Source organism: Oryx dammah, unplaced genomic scaffold, assembly GCF_014754425.2.
Source record: "Oryx dammah isolate SB20612 unplaced genomic scaffold, SCBI_Odam_1.1 HiC_scaffold_21, whole genome shotgun sequence".
NCBI classification, from domain to species: Eukaryota; Metazoa; Chordata; class Mammalia; order Artiodactyla; family Bovidae; genus Oryx; species Oryx dammah.
Window position 1 is genome coordinate 43,533,830 of NW_024070205.1, and position 13,894 is coordinate 43,547,723.

Consider the following 13,894-nt stretch of genomic DNA (forward strand, 5'->3'; position numbering starts at 1 on the left):
TATGGTAACAAAACTTGCAGCAATTTGATACATTAAAAAAAAAATTGCCAAGTACTTCATTGTTTGCTGGAAGAGATAAAACTTCTAAGTGGCATTGAGTTATGATCCATAGGTTCAAATAATTTGTACAATAAATATTTAAATAATGCACATTTTAAATTTGGTGTTTAGCTTTTAAGGGGATTCCCTGGCAGCTCAGATGCAATGCAGCAGACCCAAGTTGGATCCCTGGGTTGGGAAGATCGCCTGGAGAAGGAAGTGGCAACCCACTCCAATATTCTTGCCTGGAAAATCCCATGGACAGAGGAGCCTGGTGGGCTACAGTCCATAGGGTCACAGAGAGTCGAACATGACTGAATGGCTTTCTTTCTTTTCTTTAGCTATTAAACTAATTCTGCAGAAGTGATAATTCTTGTTAGCTAGAATGTAATTGTTTAGACCTGCTGCTTCTGCTGCTAAGTCGCGTCAGTCGTGTCTGACTCTGTGCGACCCTGTAGACGGCAGCCCAACAAGCTCCCCCGTCCCTGGGATTCTCCAGGCAAGGATACTGGAGTGGGTTGCCATTTCCTTCTCCAATGCATGAAAGTGAAAAGTGAAAGTGAAGTTGCTCAGTCGTGTCTGACTCTTAGCGACCCCATGGACTGGGGCCTACCAGGCTCTTCCGTCCATGGGATTCTCCAGGCAAGAGCACTGGAGAGTTTAGACCTAGTAAAGTGTTATATGGCTCTTTCACTGGACTCTGTTTCAGATAATTTATTTCAGAAGCACTGATTCTTTTTTGCTTCATCTTTCTATGAGAATTTTAAGCAGTTTGACTATTTGTGCCACGCAACCCAGACCCCATAGCATCATAGGTTGTTTACTTATAACCTTACTGAATCACAGAGTTGTAATTTCCTCTTCATTTTGAGCTGCTACTCTCTCTGTGCATGGATGGGTCAGTAGCCAGTGTGAACATATGATTGTTTCCCCTTTGTAGTCTGTTTTCAGTTCAGCACATTTATTTGAATGACTGATATATTGCTTGGTTTCAGTAAGGAAAACCATTTTTTTGTCTTTTTGAGGGTGGTGAGCCCGAGAGCAAAGGAGAGTATGTGAAGGGAGCATGGGAGGTAATAACAGTGTTTTCCAAAGACTTTTGGCTATATTTGTTAAGTTATAAAGTCAGTTTAGTGGGACTCCATTGATGTATTAAAAAAAGACTGGAATAAGAAATAGCTTAGTAAGTTGAAAAAGAATGGCTATTCATATATGTATTACTGAATCACTTTGCTATACACCCAAAACTAACACAGCATTGTTAATCAACCATACTCTAATATAAAATAAAAGTTAAATAAAATAAAAAGAAAAGAAAAAATATCTTAGTACACAGTTTATAGTAAGGATAAATATTGCTCTGTGACATTTCTCAATAACATATTTACATGTATTAATATGTGTATATTGGGTCATAATCTGAAGTTATGACTGTACTAGTCAAAAATTTGAAAGCCACTAGTGTAATGGGATTTCAAACATACGGAAAAAATTATATTGTATAATAATAAGTAATTTTCCTGTATTATATATACTTTCTATGATTTTTAAAAAATAACTTGAATAACTGTGTTTTTCTCATTTAGACTCTAAAGTCATTCAACAGTCTTATTTATTCAACTTTGTAAACATTTTCCACTCCTATCCTCTGTGCCCAATATACTATTTTGTTCTTCGATGACTCTCAATTAGTATTTCTCTCTTAACAATAACCCTTTGCAGTTCTGTAATTGTAAAATATGTAAGTAGCAGCCATTTAAAAATCTTATCTTTCACAATTTCAGAAACTAGATGTACAGTACTATGTTTCAGACATATAGTAGATGCTTGGTACCTAATATCATTATGTTTTAAAAGATGCATTTTTTTGAATAACTGAAGTTATTTGGTATAGTCTTCTCTTCAGTTACTGTTTTGGGGTAGAAGACTCCAAAGTATTGTTCTTCGAGATGCATTCCTGAATAACTGTTAGTTCTCCACTATCGAATTATATAACTAGCAAAGGTACCCTTCAAAATAATGGAGGTGAAATAAAGACATTTCCAGACAAACATCTTGTGTGTCTCTGAATCCACACCACTACATCCTATCACTGTTGCCACTGCAGTATTTTCTCCTCTGTCTGTGTTTTTCTATTCCATGAACTGATTTTTGTCCCCTAGGAGTCTTGTGTTGACCCCGAGTAACTCCTTCTCCATGATCTCCTGTAACACATTTTAAATACAACTGCCAGAAACATTTGAGAGGCCTAAGTACCCTTGACAGAATCCTTCTGGAACTTGGAATGGCTCCTATTTTTCCTTGGATTGAGGCCAGAGTTTTCATTGTAGTCATCTCCTCTGATTTATTATTGCAGCCCACTTTTGTGTTCAGATGTGCCTTGTAGACAGACTACCTTCCTCACTGCCTCCTGTGTCTGTTGCTCTTCTGGCTGATCCAGAACTCCTGATTTTGTTTTATGCCTTGATTCAGTGCTTTCAATACATGAAAATAAGCATCAATTTTTTGGCATTGGACAAACCTTTGAATTCTAGCACTGGCTCTGACTAGCAGTTTGATCTCTGTCCAGTTCAGTTCAGTTCAGTCGCTCAGTTGTGTCCGACTTTGTGACCCCCATGAATCACAGCACGCCAGGCCTCCCTATCACTGACTTCAGGAGTTCACCCAAACTCATGTGCATTGAGTAGGTGATGCCATCCAGCCATCTCATCCTCTGTCATCCCCTTCTCCTCCTGCCCCCAATCCCTCCCAGCATCAGAGTCTTTTCCAGTAAGTCAACTCTTCACATGAGGTGGCCAAAGTACTGGAGTTTCAGCTTTAGCATCATTCCTTCCAAAGAACACCCAGTACTGATCTCCTTTAGAATGGACTGGTTGGATCTCCTTGCAGTCCAAGGGACCCTCAAGAGTCTTCTCCAACACTACAGTTCAAAAGCATCAATTCTTTGGTGCTCAGCCTTCTTCACAGTCCAACTCTTACATCCATACATGACCACAGGAAAAACCATAGCCTTGACTAGACGGACCTTAGTCGGCAAAGTAATGTCTCTGCTTTTGAACATACTATCTAGGTTGGTCATAACTTTTCTTCCAAGGAGTAGGCGTCTTTTAATTTCATGGCTGCAATCACCATCTGCAGTGATTTTGGAGCCCAAAAAATAAAGTCTGACCCTGTTTCCACTGTTTCCCCATCTATTTCCCATGAAGTGATGGGACTGGATGCCATGATCTTTGTTTTCTGAATGCTTACAAAGAAGAAAGGGAAGGAAGGAAGATGGTGCCATTATTGTACTGGGTTTTTTTAAGGGTACCAACAATTGTTATCGTGCATAAATCAGGGGGATTCACTGTTTACATTTGATTACTTGTACTTGTGACTCTTTTTGGCATCTGGTCCCATCACTTCATGGGAAATAGATGGGGCAACAGTGGAAACAGTGTCAGACTTTATTTTGGGGGGCTCCAAAATCACTTCAGATGGTGATTGCAGCCATGAAATTAAAAGAAGCTTACTCCTTGGAAGGAAAGTTATGACCAACCTAGATAGCATATTCAAAAGCAGACACATTACTTTGCCATCAAAGGTCCATCTAGTCAAGGCTATGGTTTTTCCTGTGGTCATGTATGGATGTGAGAGTTGGACTGTGAAGAAAGCTGAGTGCCAAAGAATTGATGCTTTTGAACTGTGGTGCTGGAGAAGACTCTTGAGGGTCCCTTGGACTGCAAGGAGATCCAACCAGTCCATTCTGAAGGAGATCAACCCTGGGATTTCTTTGGAAGGAATGATGCTAAAGCTGAAACTCCAGTACTTTGGCCACCTCATGTGAAGAGCTGACTCATTGGAAAAGACTCTGATGCTGGGAGGGATTGGGGGCAGGAGGAGAAGGGGATGACAGAGGATGAGATGGCTGGATGGCATCACGGACTCGATGGATCTGAGTCTGAGTGAACTCCGGGAGATGGTGATGAACAGGAAGGCCTGGCGTGCTGCGATTCATTGGGTCGCAAAGAGTTGGACACGACTGAGCGACTGAACTGAACTGAAGCATTTTAAGTGTTTAACGGTGGTGACATTTGTGCTGATATGTTATTTTTCCAGTATCCCCTTGAGGCCTTATGAAAATAAAGAAAGGGTCCCTGGAAGAATAACATACTTGTTAAGGAGCTCTACTCCAGTGGAGCAATTTAAAATCACAACTGCTCTTCAGAAACCTTGTAGTTCATTTGTAAAAAGCAGTATAGATAATTTTGTACTATTATCATGTATTATTCAGAAGTATTCATCTTCACTTAATATACACATAAATGCACATATACCCATGAACTCATAAACCCAAATGTTTATATATGGGGGAAGTACATTTCTATCCATATTAATATTTTATTTTGTTTCTTCTGAATTTATAATTGATGTGGGATCAGATAATGAGTATGATTTTCATTTTCAAATGAAAGAAAGCCTGCTTTTGTCCCAAGCTTATTGCTATCAGGAATAGAAAATTATGTGAAAAGTTGCCTTAAGTAGACATTTTATTTCACTGTTGAGCTATTAAATGAAGATTTAGATAACTTATTTGAAAATAATTTTCTGTGCATTATTTTAGATACCAGAGAAGCCTTGGACTGGCATGCTTTCTTATAAGTACCTATTTCTCTCTTTTAAGTAAAATAGAGAACATGTCTGCTTTGCTTTGTGGAATTGGAGGGAGATTCTTCAGATTGTACTCCTATTTCATAAACATTCACATAGCTCCTTAGATTTCTTCTTGGTCTTGGTAACTGGGCACATAGTTAATTTTGAATCTTAGAGTAGTTCAGTGGTAAGATATGATACCTGCTTCTTTGAACATATAGATTGCTAGTAAGTATAATGTCTGTTATGACTTTATATATTAGCTATAGAATGTGAATATTTTCTTATTATTTTCCATCATCTCAGTGTTTCCATGCCACACCAAGGCACATGGTTTATGTTTTTACATCTACAAATTGCAGCAATAATCTTGTGTTTATTCATGTAATTTGTGATTTTTTTCCAGTGGTACCTTTCCTTTGAGAAGTTTGAGTTATAATACTAATGATTAATGTGTAAGAGATGACATCATAAAATTTAAGAAAAAAATTGGTACTCGATTTAGTATTGATAAAAACACAGCCATAATTTTGTCTGAGCTCTTTAAAGGGCAAAAATTTGTACTGACTCTGATTTGCTACATGCCCTTTGTAAAAAATTAACTTTTTGCAGAAATAGCTATATATGCTCAGTAGCTGTTCTTTTCATAATAAAATTTTAGTCACATTCATAGTTTTCTCTTTGTCACAAACTTCTTCCTTCCCACTAATTTTTTTTTCTTCTGCAAAAACCTTTAAAAAACTATTTACTAAGATTTGCTCCTGTGCAGGCTGCAGTGTCACTAATTCAAAGAGTCCCTTCTTGAATATCAGAGAAAGGCAGGTGAAACACTTGTGTGCAGTGTAGCTCACAAGTCACGATGTCCCAACAAGCCACCATCACTGCTATAAGACCTAAGTAACAGAAATCCTAGGGCTTTATATACACTAGTCATCTAATCCACACAACTACTCTCTAAGGAAAGTACTATTACTATTCCCATGTTGCGGGGAGTGAACCTGAGGCTCAGAGGTTTATCTTGTTTGTGTCACCAAGCCCAGGTCTGTCTGACTCTAGAGTCCATGTTCTTAGCTATCCTGAAGTGTTTTCCATCTGACCCCAAAAGAAAACTCTACAGTTTTCTGGATTTTCTTTTCAAGCAACACAGCTCAGAGCCAGGTCATTTGCTGAAGCTACCGGCAAGAGTGTTGGAGAAGACTCTTGAGAGTCCCTTGGACTGCAAGAAGGTAAAATCAGTCAATCCTAAAGAAAATCAACCCTGAATATTCATTGGAAGGACTGATGTTGAAGTTGAAGCTCCAATACTTTTGGCCACTTGATATGAAGAGCCCACTCATTGAAAAAGACTCTGATGCTGGGAAAGGTTGAAGGCAGGAGAAGGGGTTGACAGAGGATGAGGTGGTTGAATGGCATCACCGACTCAATGGACATGGGTTTGAGCAGACTCCAGGAGATGGTGAAGGACAGGGAAGGCTGGCGTGCTGCAGTCCATGCGGTCGCAAAGAGTTGGATATGACTGAGCAGCTGAACGACGAGCAGCAACACTGCACTGAGCAATACTGGTAGTGCCAGGTCCAGTCAGTATTTGTTGATTGACTGCTATAGTGTCATCAGAAATGGAATGTTTCTTTTTTCAAATTGAAGCAGAATAGATTTATAATAACAAACTGTTAGTTTCATGTGTACAGCCAAGAATGCATACATACATATATTTTTCAGATTATTTTCCATTATACATTTTTACAAGATATTGAGATTATTCACTGTGCTACATAGGAAATCCTTGTTGTTTATCTGTTTTATATATAATAGTGTATATCTCTTAATCTCCTCAATTCAGTTCAGTCACTCAGTCATGTCCGACTCTTTGCGACCCCATGAATCGCAGCATGCCAGGCCTCCCTGTCCATCACCATCTCCCAGAGTTCACTCAAACTCACGTCCATTGAGTCGTTGATGCCATCCAGCCATCTCATCCTCTTCGTCCCCTTCTCCTCCTGCCCCCAATCCCTCCCAGCATCACAGTCTTTTCCAGTGAGTCAACTCTTCGCATGAGGTGGCCAAAGTACTGGAGTTTCAGCTTTAGCATCATTCCTTCCAAAGAACACCCAGGACTGATCTTTAGGATGGGCTGGTTGGATCTCCTTGCAGTCCAAGGGACTTTCAAGAGTCGTCTCCAACACCACAGTTCAAAAGCATCAATTCTTTGGTGCTCAGCCTTCTTCACAGCCCAACTCTCACATCCATACCTGACCACTGGAAAAACCATAGCCTTGACTAGACGGACCTTTGTTGGCAAAGTAATGTCTCTGCTTTTGAATATACTATCTAGGTTGGTCATAACTTTCCTTCCAAGGAGTAAGCTTCTTTTAATTTCATGGCTGCAATCACCATCTGAAGTGATTTTGGAGCCCCCCAAAATAAAGTCTGGCACTGTTTCCACTGTTTCCCCATCTATTTCCCATGAAGTGCTGGGACCGGATGCCATGATCTTCATTTTCTGAATGTTGAGCTTTAAGCCAACTTTTTCACTCTCCTCTTTCACTTTCATCAAGAGGCTTTTTAGTTCCTCTTCACTTTCTGCCATAAGAGTGGCGTCATCTGCATATCTGAGGTCACTGATATTTCTCCTGGCAGTCTTGATTCCAGCTTGTGCTTCTTCCAGCCCAGCGTTTCTCATGATGTACTCATAGAAATTAAATAAGCAGGGTGACAATATACAGCCTTGACATACTCCTTTTCCTATTTGGAACCAGTCTGTTGTTCCATGTCCAGTTCTAACTGTTGCTTCCTGACCTGCATATAGGTTTCTCAAGCGGCAGGTCAGGTGGTCTGGTATTCCCATCTCTTGAAGAATTTTCCACAGTTTATTGTGATCCATCTACACAGTCCTCATTTATCCCTCGCCCGCTTCCCAATTTGTTTTCTTTGTCTATATGTTTCCGTTTTGCAAATAGATACATTTGTATTATTTTTTAGATTCCACAGATTAGTGATATTGTAATATTTGTCTGTGTTTAACTTACTTCACTTAGTATAATAGGTCCATCCATGTTGTTGCAAATGGCAATATTTCTGGAATGTTTTTTTCTGACCAGTAATATTGAAGTGTGGGATTCCCTTGTGGCTCAGTCAGTAAAGAATCTGCCTGCAATGCAGGAGACCTGGGTTTGATTCCTGGGTTGTTGCAAAGATCCCCTGGAGAAGGAAATGGCAACCCACTCCAGTATTCCTGCTTGGTGAATCCCATGGACAGAAGAGCCTGGTGGGCTACAGTCCATGGGGTGCAAGAATCGGACACAAGTTAGTGACTAAGCCACCACCACCACCAATATTGAACTGTATGAGGCCAAAGTACAATTATATTTTTGGCACAAGTTTAACAAACTTACGCTCAAATTAAGGGATTTTTAAAAGCACATATGCATGGAAAAGATTGTTAGTTTCACATGATCCATTTAGGGCTGAGCCTTCCTTTAAGCAATGACAAAGAGGTGTGGTATAATTTGATTTTCCATAGGCTTGTAATTGTTTAGTCACTAAGTCCTGTCCGACTCTTTGCAACCCCATGGCCTGTAGCTTACCAGGCTCCTCTGTCCATGGGATTCTCCAGGCAAGAATACTGGAGTGGGTTGCCATTTTCTTCTCCAGGGGATCTTCCTGACTCAGGGATTGAACCACACCTCCTACTCGAGAGGCTGGTTCTCATTGAGCCACCAGGGAAGCCCCTCCAAAGGTTTAGTTGCCCTTCAAATGTCACATCACCTGGAATTCCAGCATTGATTGAAATTTCCTTAAAATCACCTCTTTTAATCTTACAAATTATATGAATTTTATATTCTACTCAGTAAGGTATGTTTGATGCAATGTGAAAATGTTTATATTATCATTGATTAAGACTAATTTTTAGGAAGACCTGAATGCTCACTCACTCTTTGATATATATACCATTCAAAATGAATGACTAGACACAAAGCTTATATCCTTCACAAAATTAACTCAAAATGGATCACAGACCTAAATATATTAATACATTACAAAGTTGTAAACTCCACTGCAAGCACAAAGAAAGCACAGTAGTTAATTTCATTTAGAGTTGAGTTGGCCAACTGGTGCAATGAAAAGAACTGTTAGGAGTGTGATTGAAATGACAAATCAAGGAATCTGCAATGGATAAGGAAGGAAGTGAAAGAAAGAGAAGCTGGTGCATTAGTAATATGTGAAAGTACTTTTGCACTGGAAAGCCTGATAATGAGGACATAACTAACTGTAAGTACAGGAGATATGGGCAGTGAAGAGAATGCTGGAATCCCTGAATTTGGTGGTAGAAAACGTTCAGGTAATAACAAAGGCCAGAATGTGGCTAACTCATCTACGTTAATCCTGTCCTTTCTTCCAGCATTTATACAAGTTCATTCATTACCATACTTTAATCAACATACATATGTTTTTTAAATTTTACCTGTTTTATAAAAGAACACTATTATTTCTACTGTTGATAACCTATTTTTTAAAAAGGAATTGAGAGAAGGAAAAATGTTTTCAAAATTAATGGAAGAAACTTACCTAAGTTATCAGCATGTACGTGGTATAATCCTACTATTTAAAAAAAATGACTGCACTGGGAGATGATTCATTCCAGAATGTCATTTGAATAGACAGGAATTTTCATATGATGCATTTTAAAATGACATTTTCCTTTTTTAGAAGGTGTTACAAAATAAGTTTAGAAAAATAATCTAAGGTTTTTCAACATTTAAAAAGTGCATACCGTCAAAGGGAAATTAAAAATAAAAGTTGTAAAGTGCTTTACAGCACATTCTGATGAGTAGTTATATAAACAGTATAAAATGGGTTTTGAGTAAGATGAGAGAAAAATGAAATGACCTACTTAGCTGAGTTGTTGTAATGTAGTAGAATAGTGAATTTAGAGCCAGGAGTTTTAGTTCTAAGTTCTTAGAAATAAATGAGTAACACAATAGATTCTTTTCCTTCTTTTTTGTTAAAAAAAGTATTTGTGTGACTGATTGGCTATTCTCTGCTAGATAATAAGGTCTATGAAGGCAAGGTCGATGTTTGTTTCTAATCATCATTGTCATGTCATATCCGAGTACCTAGCATAGTACGCAGAAGGTGGTAAGTGCTCAATCTGTTGAATGCATGAATTGATGGATGGAAATCAGATGACATAATAAGGTGTAGTGGCCTTGCCTTCTCCTTTTCAGCATGTAAGTAGTGAGGCCTATGCTGAAATTGTGGTAAATTTGTATTTGTTGTTTAGTTCCTAAGTTGTGTCTGACTCTGCGATCCCATGGACTGCAGCATGCGAGGCTTCCTTGTCCTTCAGTATCTCCAGGAGTTTGCTCAAACTCATTGAGTCCATTGATTCGGTGATGCCATCCCCTTTTCCTCTTGCCTTCAGTCTTTCCCAGCCTCAGGGTCTTTTCCAATGAGTTGGCTCTCCACATCAGGTGGCAAAAGTATTGGAGCTTCAACTTCAGCATCAGTCCTTCCAATGAATATTCAGGGTTGATCTCCTTTAGAATTAACTGGTTTGATCTCCTTGCAGTCCAAGGGACTCTCAAGAGTCTTCTCCAACACCACAGTTCAAAAGCATCAATTCGGTGCTCAGTTTTCTTTATGGTCCAACTCTCACATTTGCACATGATGACTGGAAAAATCATAGCTTTGATCATATGGAACTTTGTCAGCAAAGTGATGTCTCTACTTTTTAATGCACTGTCTATGTTTGTCATATAAAGAAAGATATAAATAGGTTGAAGCAAGTCAGTTTGACAGTTGTAAGCATTTTATTAATTCAAAACAAAACTGAAGTACACTGTTTGAACTGCAGACATGAGATTGAACACACTCTCATACAGCCCTTCAAGTGAATGCTCACTTGCAGAACCCTGTGTCAGTTTCTCCTAAAATCTAAGCTGCAATTTTAAATCTTCTAAGAATTGTAGATGTTGGTAATGCTCTGAGATTAAAAAGGGATCATTTCATCCTGAAATTCTCATCTTTAATTTTGCTAATTTGCTTCTGATCTTTAATCATTCTGGTTTGTTGACAGTTTAAAAAATACATTGTTTTGTTTGCTGCTGAACATTAGCCAGTGCCTTTGGCTCTAACAAAAGACCTTTTCAGTTTTCCACGTTGTGTAGCAGACCCTTTCACAAATGTGCTCACATTAACTTGATTAGACTGGGCATATCGAAGTTAGGAGCTAGTTAGTTATAGATTGTTTAACTCCAGGACCATACTCTAAACACACCACTTGTTTTTATTATGGCTGATGCTTATATTAACTGAAAGTCAAACCCAAAGTTTAATATAATATATAGAAACTTCCACATATGACTCTGCTTTGTACTGAGCCCTGTATAACACTAATAGCATTTTCTTATAAAAATCTGAATGATTTTCCTCTTTCTTAGTTCTGAAATCATGGTTTTAGAACTTGTTCCGACCTCATTCTGAAATGCTTTTGTGTTGGGGATTTGTCCTCTTCTACTTTATCTGTATTCCACTGCTACTTAAGAATGCATTTTGCTTCAAAACATTCCTCTCCCAACTGCTTCTATCTTTCTGTTTTATAAGAGGAGAGGAGGGGTAAGTTTAAGATAAAATAAAAAATGCTGTATCCAATTGTCTGCTCACTAAAAGTTCTACAATGTAATATATTTTAAAATGTTCTTATATCTTTTAAATGAAGATTTTTATAGAAAATTTATTTTTTGGTGCTTTTTATATAAAGTTTTTTTAAGCTTTTAATATGTGTTTATATAAAATACAAAGGAGTAGAAGAAAAGTAAGTCTTAAACTTTTAATGTTAATTATCCCAATTTCTTTTGTATCATATATCTGATACATAATTGTTTACACTGATATTTATAAACCCAGGTTTGATCCCTGGGTTGGGAAGGTCCCCTGGAGAAGGACCTACTCCAGTGTTCTTGCCTGGGAAATACCATGGACAGAAGAGCCTGGCGGGCTACATACAGCCCATGGGGTCACAGAGGAGGACACGACTGAGCGACTGAGCAAGCACACATATGTTCTGAACCTCGTTGTGTGGATATCTGCTTATAACATTTGAAAAGTTTGATGACACCTTGGTGGTTATTTACAAAGTTGGAACAAAGTGTGCTTGAATGCTTTATTGTGTATAAACAATAAAAGTGTTTTATTATATATAAGTTATATTTGAAATGTTCAGAAGAAGGAAATGATTTGGCATCTTTAAGGAAAAGTCTTTCTGTGCTAGAACATAATTTTTAAATATTCTGCATTATGGTATTTCTGACAGAAACGGAAATCTTTGTTGTCCCTGTGATTATCCAGGCAGTGACATTCTCTTCCGAAGATCTGACAGAAAACTGGAGGTGTCCCTGTGTGTGACTAAAGTGTTAGCTTGTCCTTGAGTAGGCCCCGGAAGCCCAGTATTATGGAAATGTCTGAGTCATAGCGAGTGGAGGTTCCAGTTTTAGCTCAGTCATCAACTAGGTCTGTGACTTTATGGGAGTAATATATATTTGCTTGCCTCAGTTTCTTTATCCATAAAATGAAGAGTTTGAACACAATGGTATTCAGCTCTGACATCAGTGAAAAAAGGGAATTGAGTTCTTTGCTAGATTTGGCTCTACTTAGCTAAAAATAAAATTCTTAAAGTTTAAAATGTAAGGTGTTTAGGTGTGTGGGTTGTGGGTGTGTGCTCGTGTGTGGGTGTGTGCTCATGTGTGTGTGTGTGTGTGTGTAATGAGGCAGCTAGTTGAAAGGCAGCCTGAATGGGATGTTCCCATGTGTTGTTGCTCTCTGCCAAGCCCAGATGTATCACTGTTACATCTCTAGACATCTTTTGACTCTAGGAAATAACCATTTTCTATTGCAGAGGTTAAGGTTAAGTCAAATTTGGATATAATTTTTACTTGGCACGATAAACCTTTTTTCATAGAAGAAACAGTACTTGCTTGTTACTTTCTTCTTCTATAATAGAAGTTCCATTATTCATATATAGTTTTTTAACAGTCTCATTGAGACAAATCACAGTTATTAGGTGAAGGAATGAGCTAATTTTTTGAGAGATTATGATATATTTTTTCTTTGTACGTAGGTGCTATTGTGAAACTGTATATGTCAAGACTTCAAGAGGTTTTGTATGGGTATATACTATATTTTCATTTCTCTTGGGTTTGTATCCAGGAGTGGAATTGCTGGGTCACATATAACTCTGTGTTTAACATTTTGCTGCTGTGCTGTGCTTAGTTGTGTCCAACTCTTTGAGACCCCATAGACTGTAGCCCACCAGGCTCCTCTGTCCATGGGGATTCTCCAGGCAAGAATACTGGAGTGGGTTGCCATTCCCTCTTCCAGGGAATCTTCCCAGCCCAGAGATCAAACCCAGGTCTCCCTCATTGCAGGTAGACATTCTGAGGAACTGCCAAATTGTTTTCAGAGTAACTGCATCATTTTACATTTCTACCAGCAAAATATATGTTTCATTTTCTCTACATCTTCACCAACATTTGTTATTGTATATGTTTCTTATTATAGCCATTTAGGTATGTGAGAGGTACTATCGTTGCAGTTTTGATTTCCATTTCCCTAGTAGCTAGTGGTATTGAGCATCTTTTCATAGGTTTATTGGCTCTTTGTGTATCTTCTGATATCATCTTTGGGAAAATGTCAACTCAGATCCTTTGTCCATTTTGTAACTGGGTTGTCTTTTATTATCGAGTAGTTAAAATTCTTGGTGTATTCTGGATGCTAGACCCTCCCTGATCAGATATGTAAATTGTGAGTATTTTCTCCAGTTTGGTGGCCTGTCATTTTGCTCCCTTGATGATTTAGAGTCCAAATTATCTGTGTTTTTGTTGTTCTGTTTTTTGATCATTTGTGCTTTTAGTGTCTTATCTAAGAAACCATTGCCTAACCCAAAGTCACAAATGTTTCATTCCAACAGTTTTTCTAGCTTAGCTCTTGTTTATTCTGTGATCCATTTTGAGTTAATTTTTGTGTATAGAATGAGGTAGGGATACAATGTCATTTTTTTGGTCTATGATATCCAGTTGTCCCTGCACTATTTGTTGAAAGACTAATCTTTCCCAATTTGAATGGTCTTGATCAATTGGTCGGATATGTATGAGCTTGTTTCTGGACTCTCTCCTCTTAGATTAACTTGTATCTATTCTATGCCAGTAGTCTGTCTTGATACTGTAGC

At 38.2% G+C, this 13,894-nt stretch overlaps 1 protein-coding gene across 3 annotated transcripts in view; it reads left to right on the top strand.

Moving 5' to 3' along the window:
• Positions 1–13,894, top strand: part of NME7 (NME/NM23 family member 7) — a 238,487-nt gene that overhangs the window by 26,796 nt on the left and 197,797 nt on the right. The window contains exon 1 of one of the 3 annotated variants that reach the window (XM_040263559.1): positions 11,953–12,069. The exons of the other annotated variants lie outside the window; for them this stretch is intronic. Coding sequence (XP_040119493.1) covers positions 11,968–12,069 — 102 coding nt within the window. The 5' untranslated portion in view covers positions 11,953–11,967. Of the gene's footprint in view, positions 1–11,952; positions 12,070–13,894 lie in introns of those variants that run through there. 3 annotated transcript variants of the gene reach the window in all.